Source organism: Antechinus flavipes, chromosome 3, assembly GCF_016432865.1.
Source record: "Antechinus flavipes isolate AdamAnt ecotype Samford, QLD, Australia chromosome 3, AdamAnt_v2, whole genome shotgun sequence".
NCBI classification, from domain to species: Eukaryota; Metazoa; Chordata; class Mammalia; order Dasyuromorphia; family Dasyuridae; genus Antechinus; species Antechinus flavipes.
Genome location: NC_067400.1, coordinates 265,962,556 through 265,978,211, shown reverse-complemented (window position 1 = coordinate 265,978,211; position 15,656 = coordinate 265,962,556). Strand labels below are relative to the sequence as shown.

The 15,656-nt window shown below is 33.5% G+C and overlaps 1 protein-coding gene across 2 annotated transcripts in view; it reads left to right on the top strand.

Annotated features, from left to right (window-relative positions):
* The window catches only part of LOC127553929 (cytochrome b-245 heavy chain), a 41,119-nt gene extending 27,440 nt beyond the window's left edge, over window positions 1-13,679 (top strand). For both annotated transcript variants that reach the window (XM_051985045.1, XM_051985044.1), the window contains 3 exons: window positions 6,689-6,835; window positions 9,687-9,811; window positions 10,899-13,679. In XM_051985045.1, the coding sequence (XP_051841005.1) occupies window positions 6,689-6,835; window positions 9,687-9,811; window positions 10,899-11,025 (399 nt within the window). In that variant the 3' untranslated portion in view covers window positions 11,026-13,679. The remainder of the gene's footprint in view (window positions 1-6,688; window positions 6,836-9,686; window positions 9,812-10,898) is intronic.
* Window positions 13,680-15,656: the final 1,977 nt, after the last annotated feature.

Here is a 15,656-nt window from a genome sequence, read left to right as displayed (position 1 = left end):
CGTTGTCATCATATATATTGTTTTTCTGGTTCTGGTTTCTTCCTTCTGTATCAGTTGATACATCTTCCCATGATTCTCTCAATTATTCATATTGATTGTTTTTGTGATGAAATAATATTCCATTAGATTTATGTGCCACAATTTGTTCCCCCAACTGATAGATCTTCTTTTTTAGAAAGCAATTTCAGAATCATTTTCTTTATAGCCAGGAAAATATCTGGGGAGAATAAAAATGAGATGGGTTTTTTGACCAGACTATAGAAGGGGAGAAATCATTTTAATGACTTGTTAAGAATAATCTCCACCCAATGTTACTAGAAAAATGAAAGATAACTATTCTCGGTAGGTTTTCTAGCATATATACTTTTTGTACTTAATAATAGTTAAAGTAGGCAGAGATTCCAAACATGGCTACCATGTGAGGACCCTCTGTCCACTGGACCCTCTGTCCAGTGCCCTCCTTATCTCTACCTTCTCCTATACTTTAACTTTGCTTATATAATAATAAACCTCTTTTATCAAAAAAAAAAAATAATAGTTAAAGTTAGTCATTTTTACTGAATTCATGTACCCTGATGCTCACTTTCTAAGAAGGAAAATCCAGAATACTCTTTCCTTAGGAAGGTATCTCTGCTATTTCTTTCTGTGAATGGGCTTAATGAAGAAAGGGTGATTGCATGAGTGCATGAATTTATTCATATGTGGACATGTTGAATCTGGCCCTTCCTCTCATTCCCATACCCTAATAGAACAAATCTTATAAAGTTGGACTTAACTTGTTTTTGTCTTTGTAGCTCTAGTTTCAAGCATAATGGCCTGATACAAAAATTTTTTTGAGTATCAAGTGAAGTAAAAACTCATCATTTTTCCACTTTTGTCGCCAATTTTTTTGTGTGAGATGGGGAAATTGAAAAAAAAGGATTCTAGAAACCAAAAAATGAAATCTATTTATAAATGCCTGTGTTCTTCCAGACTAATGAAAGAAGGAAGAGTGTACAGAAAATAGTGAACAGCATGGGAGGGAAAGGGAAATTATCAACTGAAGCAGGAGGCCATGCAAAAATATATTAAATGAAAATTTGCTGGACCTAATATTTTTCTTTTTTTTAATTATAGTCTTAAAAAACATCATTACTATCTCTGAGCAAGCCCTTTCTCACCCATTTAAACTCTCCCTTGCAACAGTGAAAAACATATCTGGTAGCATTACGCATAATCCCTCACCTTTCCACCAGAAGGAAGGCAATATATTTCATATTGTGTTTTATAAAACCAATAGAGTTTCTTGTCATTTGTCTAAATTCAACTTAAGTTTTAATGTTTTCATTTACAGTATTATCACTACTGAGTTTATTATTTTCTTGTTTCTCTTGTTTTGTTCTGGAGAGCTTCATAAAAATCTTCTCTTATTTTTCCCTCATATTTTTATTTCACAATTATTTGTCCATTCCCCAATCAATGGAAACCAATCTAATGAGTGTTTTAAATTGTTTATAAAGCTGAGAAACCTCCTTCTAAACTTAATACTAAGAGATATAAATTTGAGCCAGAAGGACTTAAGTTCAAATCCTAATCCCAGTACTTACTACTTATTCCTAGTAGGAACTTGGTGCAGTCAATGTACCTTTTGGGCTCATAAAAAAACAGTAGATACAATAATTGGAATAATGTAAATGCAAATAATGCTAAAAGACAACTGAAATTAGACAAGTCAATGGCTAGTATTGGCAAACCTTCCTCCTCAAGTTAGAGAATCTATATGTGAATGGGGGTGGAGGAGAGACCTATGGTTGCCAAATGTTACATATATTCTAAAATGGTTATTATATATATAGTTTTAGTAATGTTTTTCTTTGTTTCAAGGGACAGTTTTATGCTGTGGGGGAGAGCATAATGGAAATAACTTTTTATAAAAGAAAAAGGCATTGATCAATAAAACAAATAAAATGAAATAAACATGAAAATATTGGATTAGATCACAGAATTTCATACTCTGTTGATATATCACAGAGGTCACTGTTCTAACTGGTAACTGAACAGAAATCACATTCCTAACAAATGGTCATCCAGCTTCTGCTTGAAGACCTCAAAAGCCAAAGTTAGGCCTCAAGGCTATATAAGGACTAATTAAAAGAACTGTGAAAATTTAAGGAGTGGGGGAGGGAAGAAGGAAGAGAGGAGAACAACAATAACAACAACAAAAACAGCAAAAACAAGGAGGAAGAAGAGAAGGAAGAGGAGGAGGAGGAGAAGGAGAAAGAGAAAGAGAAGAAAGAAGAAAAGGAAAAGAAAAAAGAGAAAAAAAGAAGGGGAGACAGAGAAAGGAAAAGAGAAGGGGCAAATGGATTTTGGCTTACTATCTAGAAACACTCTCTAAGAGTTGTAATTATCAAGGTGAAATGGATAGAAAGCATCCTTCCCTCCTATCCCACTTCCCTTGCTTTACTGCAGATCTTCAGGCCGTGTCTGTAGGACCATTTGATGTATGTTCTGTAGAGGACATTCTTCTCCAGGTAGATAATAGATTTTCTGGCCTTGAAGATCTCCTCCAACTCTAGACTTTATGATTAAAGCACAAACACCGAGGTTAAGGTCTTGACTTTCTATTTACTGCATATATGATCTTGGACGAATCATTTAACCTTATTGAGCCTCAGTTTCTCATTTGTAAAATTAGAAGACTGTACCAAATGATCTTTGAGATCCCTCCTATCTCTGAAGCTATCAACCTGAATCAACTCATTCTACATTAGTTCAAGTCTGACTGTCAAAAAATTATTCCTTATACCATGTCTAAATCTGCTTCTTGATTATTTCTTTTTTATTATTATTCTGAACTTAAACAAAATGCATCTCCATACACATAGCAGATCATAAAAAGAGGATTACATATGAAAACATGAATATCCATTTCAAACTATGGCTTTCTTTTTCAAAGTATACAATAAATTCTATATGTTACTTTAAAAATGGTTCTTATTGTTTGTATTTCCTTCTGAATTTCTATTTTCTCTCTGTTAAAAATTCACAATATTCCCTTTTTCTTTTAAAATCAATATTGCCAACCTTCCCTTCCCTTCATATAATTAAGCAAGAGAAATGGGAGAAAAAAAGAGTGTAAAGCATAAACATAGTTAAACAAAGAGAATCTCACATAGTGGCTGTGTCTGAAAATGCAGGTTTCTTCAGCTTGTGTTCATCCCTCTGTTAGGAAGTGGAGAATATGCTTGGTTATTGTTCTTCTGAAGACTTGGTTGGTTATTACATTGATAAGAGTTCATAATATTTTATTTTTCATTATGATGTTATTGTTCTTGCATGAGTTATTTTTCTTGTGCTCATTTCACTCCATCAGTTCATAATACCCAAGTTTCTCCGAAATCTTTTCATTATTTCTTACACCACAATAATGTCTCATGACATTCTTATGACATAATTTGTTCGACAATTCCTCAATTGTCTAATAGACAGTCTAAGATTCCCCCTCCCTCTCCCATTCCATCCTCTAAAGTTCTAGATCTTTTCTTTCCTCTTCTCCCTTCCCTTCCCCTCCACTTTTCCCTCTTCTCTCTTCTCTTTTTTTCCCTTTTTTTCCTCTTTTAAAAAAAATCCCAGAATCAAGAAGCTTGTTTTGCTTGTAACTATTTTCTTCCCAATGTTATTTCTCCTCCTTCAACAGACTTTTTCCATGACTATGTCCCACTTGAATTTTGTTGAGTTTAATGTATTTATAAAATAAACTGTATTCAATCCTTTTTTGCTCATTTCAAATGAGAATGAGATTTTTTTTGATGCCTATTCCCCCTACTTCTTCCTTTTTGTAATTTCTTCTCTTCATATACCTCAGTTATGAGAAGTGCCAAGTTCCACACCCTTCTTCCTCTTTTTTACACTAATGTATTCTTTTTATCTCCATTTCATTTATCTCCGTTTTCTCCATGATCTCCATCATAACATCTCCACACTTTCTTCTCTAAAAACCCTCAGATAGAAATGACTCTCCCCGCCACTTTTATCTTTAAATTTTTAATTCAGTCATTATCCTTAAAAATGGAGTTCATTATCCATGGTATTTTTAATCAACATATAATTTCCTTGATTATCTCTTTTAAGTAAGTCTATTTTTGCTTTTGTTTTGTCTGAGATCATGATCACTACTTTTGCCTTTTTTACTTAAATGACATATAATTAATTCTGATCCATCTCATTTTAACCCCATGTCTTTCTGTTTAAAATGTGTCTCTTGTAAATAACATATTGTTAGATTCTGGTTTCTAATCCATTCTGCTATCTGTTTTCCTTTTATGTGTGAGCTCATTCAATTCAGTTATGTTTTTTAAATGTATATTTCCCTCTGCACTATGTTCTTCTGTTTATCCTTCTCTCTCTCTTTTATCCTGTCCCTCCTCAAAAGTTTGCTTTGCTTTTGACCATATCTCTTAATCCACCATCTTTATTATTATTATTATTATTATTATTATTATTCCTGGTCCTTTTTACTTTCTCTTATTCCCTTTCCTCTTACTTCTTTCTTGGGTAAGATAGATTTATCATCTATGTGTGTGTGTGTATGTGTGTGTGTGTATGTGTGTGTGTGTGTATTTTTCCCTCTTTAAATCAATTCCAATGATCATTTCAAGCATTACCTAACACTCTTCTCCCTCTCCAAGTTTTTCCTCCACTGAAAAAGCTCTTCCTTGTGTACCACTTTTATGTGAGATAATTTTTTTTTCCCATTCTACTTCTCCTTTCCTTCTGCATCCAGAGAATTTCTCTTTCAACACCTCTTTATTTTTTTGGAGATCATCATGTATTGATGCCCTCTATGTAAATAGCTTTTAACTGCCCTAATAATAAGTTCTTGAGAATTACATGTATCATATTTTCATCCAGAATATTATATTCCATACCCTCCATTTCTTTAATGTGAAAGTTGCTAAAACTTGTGTGATCCTGATTGTGGTTCCATGATATTTGAATTGTTTCTCTCTGGCTGCTTGAAATACTTTCTCCTTGAATTGTGACATTTGGAATTTATTCCTGGGAGTTTTCATTTTAGTATCTCTTTCAGGAGGTAATGAGTGTATTCTTTCAATTTCTGTTTTATTTTTGGAGAATTATTCCATTATAATTTCTTAAAATACGATTTCTAGGATTTTTTAAAATTATGATATTCAGGTAGTGTAATTATTGAATTATCTTAATTAATTAAAGCATTAATTATTAGATTATTTCTATTTTCCTGGTCGATTTTTTTGATGAAATATTTTACATTTTAAAAAATTCTTTTGACTTAGTTTTATTGTTTCTTGAAGTCTGTCATAGTCATTGGCTTCTAGTTACAGTTCTAGTTTTTAAGTAATTATTTTTTCTCAATGAGCTTTTGTACTTCTCTTTTTTCTATTTGGCCAATTCTGTTTTTTAAGAAATTCTATTTTTCAGTGAATTTTTATATGCCTCTTAAGATTAGGTATTTCTATTTTTTATGATAATATCTTCTTTAGTATTTTTGTGCCTCCTTTACTAAGTTGTTAATTCTTTTTGTCATAAATTTCTTTTCCCAATTTTTTTTCTATCATCTCTTTCTATAGCACTTCCAGGAATTCTTATTGTGTTTCTGTCCAACTAACATTTTTCTTTGAGACTTTGGGTATGTCTTTTAAAAAAATTGCTGTGTTCTGAATTTTTCCTGCCACTGTAATACCTTTTTATGGTCAAATTCTCTTTTGTTTGTTTGTTTGTTTTTAATGTTCATTTTCCCAGCCTGTTTCTTGACTTTGAACTTTATGTTAAAATTGGGCCCTGTTCACCCTGGCTTTAGGAAGCACTATCTATTACTTCAAGGGTTTTTGGTGCTGTTTTTTAGAGCTACCTCTGGGGATATCACAGTGGTGTGATCTGGGGAGGTGGGTGGTCACTGCTCTACAGGTTTGTGCTCCAGTTTTTCATAAGAAAGATAGTGCTCTTCTTTTCCTTGAAACTGTGACTAGCTCTCCTGTTCTCCTGCAATCACAAACATTAGTGCTTCTCTCTGTTTTTGAATTGTGCGCTGAGTCCCTGCTTCCTTTTGACTAATCACAAGTGTTCCTCTCCACCCTGGAATTATGACTCAGAATTGCATGTGGGTAATAGAGTTGCCAATCAGTGTCAACTGTGAAGTGTCCCCTATAATTTCTTGCTGACTAGTTGTCTGATACCCACACTTCCCTGAGCTGAAGATACTGCTGTTCCCACTATTACAGCCACCTTAATGCCCATCACTAGTGCTGTTTTCCCCAGTGTCATAGACCTTTCCTGCCAACATTCAAAGTTTTCTTAGGTTGAAAAAATGCCCTTCTCTGATCTTTTGTGGACTCTGGCACTCCAAAATTCAATTTGAGGTGTATTTTTATTTTTAAAGTTACTTGGAAGGAAATGTTAGTAAAGTTCGACTAGGTTGCTGGCTCTAATCTGCCATTTTGGTACCATTACCCCAGCAAATTAGACTTCCCTGAGGTTTACTGTCAGTCTGCATAGACTTTTCTGTATTGATTGATGCTAGACCAATCACTAATTGCCTAGCCTGCCCCAATTATTTGATCTAATCTCTCTAAGGTTTTATATAACTATAGCATATAATTCTAGATATTCTGAGTCCCAGGGTCCTTGTGATATCATTGTGTTTACCTGTGTTCCCTTTGCTTCCCAGATCTATTTTTACTGGCTATGTCGAGACACACATGCCTTTGAATGGTTTGCAGACCTGCTGCAGTTACTAGAGACTCAAATGCAGGAGAAGAATAATGCTGATTTTCTTAGTTACAACATCTACCTTACTGGCTGGGATGAATCTCAGGTAACAAATTCAAAGTGGGTCTTTTGTTTCTCTACAAAAATGCTCAGACTGCCCTTCTGTCATGCAATATCTATTTGGAAGATGTATCATCTGGAATTGATCTAATCCATCCATTCTCTCTCACAGCTTACCCGTGATGGACCAGAAAAAACCATGAGCAGGCTGGGATTCTTTATGAAATCTATAGTCTATGGGGCAAAATAAGCCCTCAAACAATAGCAACCTTAATAATAATGATGATGATGATTATCATCATCATTTATGTATGTATGTAGCATTTATGTAGCACCTTATTGTTTATAAAGTGCTTTGCATATACAAGATGGACGAAAAGTCTTAGTGCAGTTTTAAGCTTGAATAACTAATATTATATTATTTGATGCTCATAGCAATCATGGAAGCTAAGTTTTTTATGTATTTTTTCATTCTTTTCTTTCATAGATAAGGAAACTGTAACAGAGGTTAAAAGATTTTTTTTTTTTTTTTAGAATTACCTGGCTACCTTGAGTTCAAATATGATCTCAGACACTTAATGGTTATTAACTATGTGACCTTAGGCAAGTCACTTAATCTTAACTGCCTTATCAAAAAGCAACAACACCACATTTATATAGACTTTACAGTTTCCTGCCTCCTAACAACCTTCCCTCTTAGGCTTGATGCAGTCATGTTTTGTATTTTCACTCAGCATTTGGCTTTTTATTTTTCAAATAAATTATACTTTTTTTGAGGACAAAGACTGTGTCTTTCCTGAAACTGCTATTTCCTCCTGAGGACATACTTAGTAAATGTTCGCTGGTACTAATTAGGCATGAGCGCTATAGTTTAGTGTTTTCACTGAATCATTTATTCCTGGAGTCATTGAATGATAGAATATTAACAACAAAAGAGAGTTTAGAGATCCTTTAGTTCAGAGGTACTTAATCGCTTAATCACATGGACCCCTTCTGGCAGTCTGGTGAAGTCTGTGAACCCCCTTCTCAGAAAGATTGGAAACATCTGAAAGAAATTTGAATGTGAAGGAAATGATAAATTGAAGGAAGTTAAAGTTCAATTAAAGATTAGTGAAAATAAAGATTTTTTTTTTCTTATCCAAATTCATAGCCCTTTGATGGACTCTTTGGGAGCTGTGGAGTTAAAAACCCCTGATTTAGTTCAATTCTTTCATTTTACAAATAAGGTACCTGTATCCAAGAATGGTTAGTTAACTTTACCAACATCACAGAAGGTTACTGACAATTGAGCCTCTGTATCTGAGTTTCTTCTCTCCTAATCCAGTGTCCTTTACAAGAAATTATACCATTGTAATTTCAGGTTAATTTATTTACCTTTGAGCCTGAAAAGCAAGTATTTACTTCTTTCTCTTAAACTATTTCATTGAGGACAGTTTAAACAGTCTTCTAAGGCTTGCTTCTAACCTCAAACCTTGGGGCACCATCTGAGTCTCCTAAACAGGAGCTCTCTGCAAACCTATATAGTCTCAGAGAGCATGGTATCCAGACCATCTTCCTCAGACTCTATGTGACTCCTTTACATGTAATCCATAGCTCTCTCTGGGGCATATACTAATGTATGAATTAAAATAGTATATTTCTTGGGTTTGCTCTCTCTCTCCACTCTAGAAGTCTTGCAGATTTTTTGGCTAATTTTGATCAGAAAAACTTAAATTCCACTTTTGCCTCAGATACTAACTGTGTGATCTGGGCTTGTTATTTAACTTCTTTCAACCTGATTTTAGTCCTCTATAAATAAATAATAATAATAGGATCTAACTTTCAGGAGCAAATGAAATAATATATATAAAGTACTTTGCAGAGTATACAATAAGATATTATATATATGTATGTATATCTACATATACATACAATGTATATTTTAGTATCTCTGCATATGCATACAAAAACTATATATATAAATATATAGTGTGTGTAAATATATATATATACATACATATATATATATATATATATATATATAAATAGCCACAGTACACATATAAATAGACATGGACATACATACATCTATGCTACCTATTATTATGTGACTCTAGGCTCCTATAATTGTGAATACAGCTACTAATTTTGAACAAGGCAATTCATAACTTCCACTTTCATAAGTTTAAAAAAGGTCATAGATAAAAATGAAGGCATAAAAAATGCTATAATATGCAAAGGTGTTGTTGTTTAGTTATGTCTGACTCTCCATAATACCTTTTGGGGTTTTCTTGGCAAAGGTATAGAGTAGTTTGCCATTTCCTTCTCCAGTTCCTTTTTATAGAAGAAGAAACTGAGGCAAACAGAGTTAAGTGACTTGCACAAGTTCACATATCTAGTAAATATCTGAGGCTGAACTTGAATTCAGATCTATCCATTGTCCTACTTAGGAGCCCCAATAGGCAAGGGCACTCACTTAAATAAAGCCAACTTTATGAAAATCTAAACTTTCCAAATAAGCAAATGTGATTTCAATTAATATAGGTTTTTTATTTTTGAAAATAATTACCTCAAGCTTCTTTTTAAATAAAATAATACTCCCAGTTCTAATTCACCTAAAGTATGATTTAATTTTAAAAATACATTTACTTACATTTAAGGTACATATCTGTTGTATTAACAGAGGTACTTCCTTAATTGGGTTCAGAGGAATAAAACATCAGTACAATGAGAGCAAAAAGAGAAACTGTGTTATAAGAATTAGTTATTCTCTAATTTTTTATAACTCACAGAATTATGAAAAAAAATCTAGGTCTTTAATAGTTCTTCAAAAGTAGGAGAGAGAAGGGAAATAAATGAAAACATGTCAGAATAAAATTTTGCAGACTCTTATAGTGGTTTCATTTTTTTTCCTATAGGCCACTCACTTTACTGTGCATCATGATGAAGAGAAGGATGTAATAACAGGCTTGAAACAAAAGACCTTGTATGGAAGACCCAACTGGGAAAATGAATTCAAAACTATTGCAAGTCAGCACCCAAAGTAAGACAGCAGCTTCACATTGGGATCTTCAAGATAAGTTTAAGTTATGAAGTTGAGAAAAATGCTTCTGTTAGCTCTTTGGAACTCAGGATAATTTGTGTTGTGTAAGACAAGTTCAAACTTAGATACCATCACTTCCATGAATCCTGTAAGGGATTGTGAAGAGTATTCTCCCTTTGACAACAAAGTACTTCGATAAAATAGTCTGTGGACTTGAAAATATAGAGAGAAGAATCAGATGCATTTGGGTGGGGTATAAGAATAGCAAGGACATCAGATTCTTTTCCAAAGTCCAAAGATTCACTTTCTTTAAATTAAGCCTCCTTGGTAACAAAATGTTATTGAGGAAGACAATTGACAGTCGTGTCTTTGTTCTTTATGACTATGAATACTTTCCATATTTGGACAATCACCTACTAAATGTGTGCTCTTGGTCATGGTCAGTGAGAAAGAATGGGAATTTACCACCATCATTATTTTTGGAAAAGTAACTGAAAGAATGTCCTTCTGATAATGGGACAGCAGGATCATCTTTCTATTTCTCTATTTAATTGGAGTCCTGTCACCATGAGAATTCAAAGGGAAGTCCCATTTTACTAGAATACATTTGATCCAAGAGATCCTGGGGTGTCACTGGGCATGAGAAAGTGCTCACACCTCCAAAGGCTGGCTGCTATGCTACAGCTCTTGAAGACCCAGTTTCTAGATATAGCTCAATTGGGAATAGATGCAAAATGAGGCAGCCCTGAAGATTCACAAAGCAATGGATATTTCCCTAAAATAAAACATTTCAAACTATTTTCTACCTTTATATCATTATTTCAAGATAGCTGTGTACCTCTAAAATTATGATTCTGTCCCTATAAATAGAGTTGAGTTAACCCAAAGGAATCCAATTCATTCTCCTGAATCTAGGAAAATGTGTACCTTTCACTGCTTGGGGATTTGGGGAAGGAGCCACAATGTTTTCTCACTTTAAAAAAATGTCAGAGAACTTGGTATTATGGGAATTGACTCAAGAGCAGCGTAACCTTTTTTTGTACAAACCAGTAATGTCTCCTAATACCAGATTTTTTTTCATCCCTAGTACCAGGATAGGTGTGTTCCTCTGTGGACCTGAAGCACTGGCTGAAACTCTCAACAAGCAAAGTATTGCCAACTCGGATGCTGGCCCTCGAGGAGTGCATTTCATTTTCAACAAAGAAAACTTTTAATTCTTGCTCCTTTGGGAAATGTGGACATGAGCCTTATGCCCAAACAAATGCTGATCATTAATAGAAACAAATGAAAACTAGAGAAACTTTTCCAACTTTTAAGTTTTCTACCTATATGGGGATAATTTCTTAGTATCCATCTTTGAACAGGACAGAAGAAAACTAGTTCATTTATTTTCCTTTTGTTTATTGTGCATTATCTCAGTGACTTGAACATATGCACGGGAAAACTGTCCAAATATTTAAGAATCAATTTGCTCAGATATTAACTTAGTCCTTTGATATTCAAGGAGATTAACAGTTGAGCCTGCTCCAGATTGTTAACAGAGCAGTCCAGTTCTATTAACCAGAAACATTTCCAAGAAAAGATTTAGTTCAGGCATTTTAGAATTAGGAAAAATCATTTAGACAGAAAGGTTTTCAAAAATATTCCCATAGCAGTTTCTAAAAAGCAACTAGCCAGCACAGGAGATAGAGATCTGGGCCTTGAATTGGGAAGACCTGAGTTCAAAATCTCACACATTTATCAGATTTGTGACCCTAGTCAAATCACTTTACCTTTTTTGCCTCAATTTCCTCAACTGTAAAATGAGAACAGTAATAGCACTTTCCTCACAAGTTGGTAGACAAGGACCAAATAAGATATTGTTTGAGAAATGCTCAACATAGAACCTAGTAGATTCTAAAATAAAGCTTGTTCCTTCCCCTTTATCTACATTGAATAGAGTATTGAACTTGGAATCAAGAAAACCTGAGTTTACATATGTGAACAGAAAGTCAGATACTGACTGTCTGAACCTAAGCAAACCATTTAACCTTTCTCAGTCTCAGTCTCCTGATCTATAGAATGGGTATAATAATAGCACTCACCTACCTTCATAGGGTTGCTGTGAGAACCAAATGAAAAGATATGTAAACAGCGATATAAATTCTGCATATTAGTATTATTATTTTTATTGTGTTTCTGGTATAGACTAGAGCAGCCTGCTTCTCCTGATTGTAGGACCCAAGCCTAAGTTAAGTAATTCCATTTTTTCATACATGTTCAAATTTTAAGTCTGTAGTGACCATCAAAGAATAGTTGTTCTGGTCATTCATTTTCTTGGATGGCATTGACTAGACAGTGTGATACACTAGTCTTGAGAGGACTTACATTCTAGTATAGAACATGAGTGATTTTGTAATAATTTAGACTGAATCTTCCAGCCTTATAGTTGCAGCTATTGAATCAAAAACACTGTCATAATGGAGAATTCAAAAAGTCAAAGTTTACCTAGTCAAAATTAATGGATTTGAAAAGAATTAGAATTAATGAGTTATTTAATAACCCCATATGATTTAAAATGGCTCCAATGACCACTCTCTAAGTTTTTATCTTAAGTGTACATAATGTTTACTTTGTCATTTTTATTTGACTTTGTTACTGTCCTGAAATTTATAGTCTACAAATTTATGAGGTAGCTAGATGATGCAGGATTGATAGAGTGCTGAATTTGGATTCTGTAAGATCTGTCTTAAATCCTGCCTCACAGGACTATCTATCCCTGTGCAAATCAATTAACATCTGAGTGCTTAAGCTTCCTCTTCCATAAAAGGAAGAAAATAATAATTTCTACCAGTGTTATTGTGAAGATAAAATAAGTCAGTATTTGTAAGGTGCTTTGCAAATCTTGAAATTTTATATACATGCTAGCTATTATTCAATCAGTCAATGAACATTTATTAAGTGCCTACTATGTACAAGGCATTGTGCTAAGTGCTGAGGATATAAAAAGGGCAAAAGGAATTCTCAAGGAACCCACAGTCTAATAACAACAATTATTATTGTTATGATTCACCTTCCCCAATAGGATTGAATAGGACATTTTTCCCCTGACACTTCAAGGAATAATTACTAATTTAGTGTTTGTGTCCCCACCAGTAGCTTATGTCTAAAACTGTGCTCCTTACTGGGGAGGGAAAATGAAAAGAGTTCCTTTTATCTCACTCTTTGGACTATGAGGGTTTTTAGAACTCTAGGGGAGGAAGGAGAAGGAGAGAAATGGAAGAAGGTGTGAAGATTGGAAAATAGAGCAGGGAGGGATAAATTCCAAAAGGAAGAGGAGAAGAGAGAGGAGATTAGAAGGACAATGTATTTCTAGATTATGGGGGGAAAAAAAAAAAACATTGGATTTCAAATTCTAGTTATATTACAAACTAGTTGTATCTCATTGGACAAGTCATTAAACCTCCCTGGGATTTCATCCCTTCCTGGCAAAGGACAGGGTTGGAATAGATGATCTCTAAGAGCCCTTTACTTCTCTAAATCCTGTGATCCTATGAATAAAATGTCAAAGAGAGAGAGAAAAATGTAAAAGAGAATATACAAATATAAAATAAAAAAAAGGTAAAAGAATAGGAAAATGTAAAAAAAAAAAAAAAAAAAAACGAGAAAAACGTCGAAGAGAAGGATTTGGAGACCTGTTTTCAGAAGACTAATCAGTATTATGATCAAGGTTTTCTGCTGACTTTGGGTAGCTAAATATGCATTGAATAAACTTGAAGCTTACATGTATGAATTAATTTTCTTTTCTTTGCATGTTTGAAATTCTTCAGTTCTACAAGGGAATTTATGAAAGGCAGACTCAGATGAAGAGGTCATTAATTGATAAAAATGATTAATTGATTAAAAAAAAACGTGTGTTCTTTGCTATCTCCTAGGCTCCTCCAGAATCTCAGGTGCTCATAGCTTTTATCATTATTATTAGTAGTATTACATTTTATTTTTAAAAACATGCCTTAATTTTCAATTAGGAAGAATCTCTGTGCCCCTCTACACTAGACAAAAATAAAAACAAATCCCTTGTTAACAAAATATGCACACATAATCAAGCAAAGCAAATTCCTATGTTAACCTTGTCGAAAAAATGTAGGTCTTGTTTTACATATTAGCCTGGCACCTCTCTGTCTTCATACTCAGACTTTCGGAATCATTATTGATATTACCTTGATCAGAGTTCTTAATTCATGTTGTTTGTTCTACATTGTTGTTGCAATAATACAAATTGTTCTGATTCTAATCATCTCACTCAGCATCAGTTTATGTAAATCTTCCCAATTTTTTTCAAAACTGTTCCATTTTATCATTTTTTATGGCACTATAGTATTTTACATTATTTTGTTAATTCATATACCACACTTTATTCAGTCAATTGGTGGGGAAATTTCCCCTAAATTCCCGTTAATTTCCACTACTTTGTCATTACAAAGAGAGTTGATTCAAACTTTTTTTTGTTAATCCCACCTAAGTTATTTTATTAAATCATATATCATGCTTTGTCGTCATTCCATAATTGATAGGGAAATTTCCCCTCAATTCCCCTCAATTTCCAATACTTTTGCCATTACAAAAAAAAAAAAGTCAATTTAATTTTTTTTGTTAAGCCCACATAAATTAGAATATTCATCTGATTTTAAATGGATATTAGTACTCTTTATTTAATCTTTTTTTAAAGAGTATACTAAGTATTTAATTGCAGGTTTTTTTTAACTTGCTGCAAGTTCTACTTTACCAACTAGATAAACAGTGGATAGAGTACCTGGGACTGGAGTCAGGAAGTTCCTCTTCCTTAATTCAAATCTGGCCTCTCACACTTAGTAGCTGTGTATCTTTGGGCAAGTCTCTTCACCTTGTTAGCCTCAGTTTCCTCACCTTAAAGTGAGCTGGAGAAGGGAAGGGCAAAATACTCCAGTACATTTGCCAAGAAAACCCAAAGGGGATCACAAAGAATCTGAAACAACAAGAATATGAAAAGTTATGCAGAGGAAATTAATTCCTAATCTGTTCTGTAGGGGTTTAATTGGGCACATTCATCCTAATAGGAACTGATTGGGTCATACCATATCTAAAATACTAAGATGTTTTCCCAGTTTATTATTTTGCCTTAGGGGTATCTTCCTAATATTTGGGTCTAACCATTCCACTTTGCATGAGATATATGAGTTGATAATCTTTTACATAAAAGCAGTATTCCCTTTCAGTCAAGTTAAAAAGAGAAAACCATGATGAAGGTAATTCGTAAATCCTGGTTTACTTCCTCCTACCCCTACCCCTTACCCTGGTGGTATAACAGAAAGCATCTTCATTTGCCTGTTGGAGAATTTTCCTTTTGAATGGCTAAGGGAAAATTCAAATTAAAGGGAATTAAAATACTTTTTTATTGCTAAAAATGGGGATGTCAGAAAAAGTAGAATGTGATATGGACTTTAAAATGAATAGTGGCTATTAAATGTTTATCATTGCAAACATTTCAATATTTCTCTTCCCTTTTTATCTCCCATTTCCCTGCCAGTTACTAGCTTTTGATTTTGAACATTTAATTAAAGGCATCACATGAAGGATCTAAGCTGTTTGTAATTTAAAACCATGAAAATCTTAGTGTTCTGCACTTTTTCCCTCCCAAATTGAATTTAATTTTATAAAGAGTTCAGGATTCTTTTCACTGTCAGTTTTTGTTTTGTTTTGTGAATGCCAAAAAAGATTCATTAAAATTCGTATGAGACATTAAAGTCAAAGAGCCATTTCTATTTGTCATTAATATTGAAGGGTTATGGTTGTTACTGTCAGTGGGATTCTGATTGTCAGAATTGAT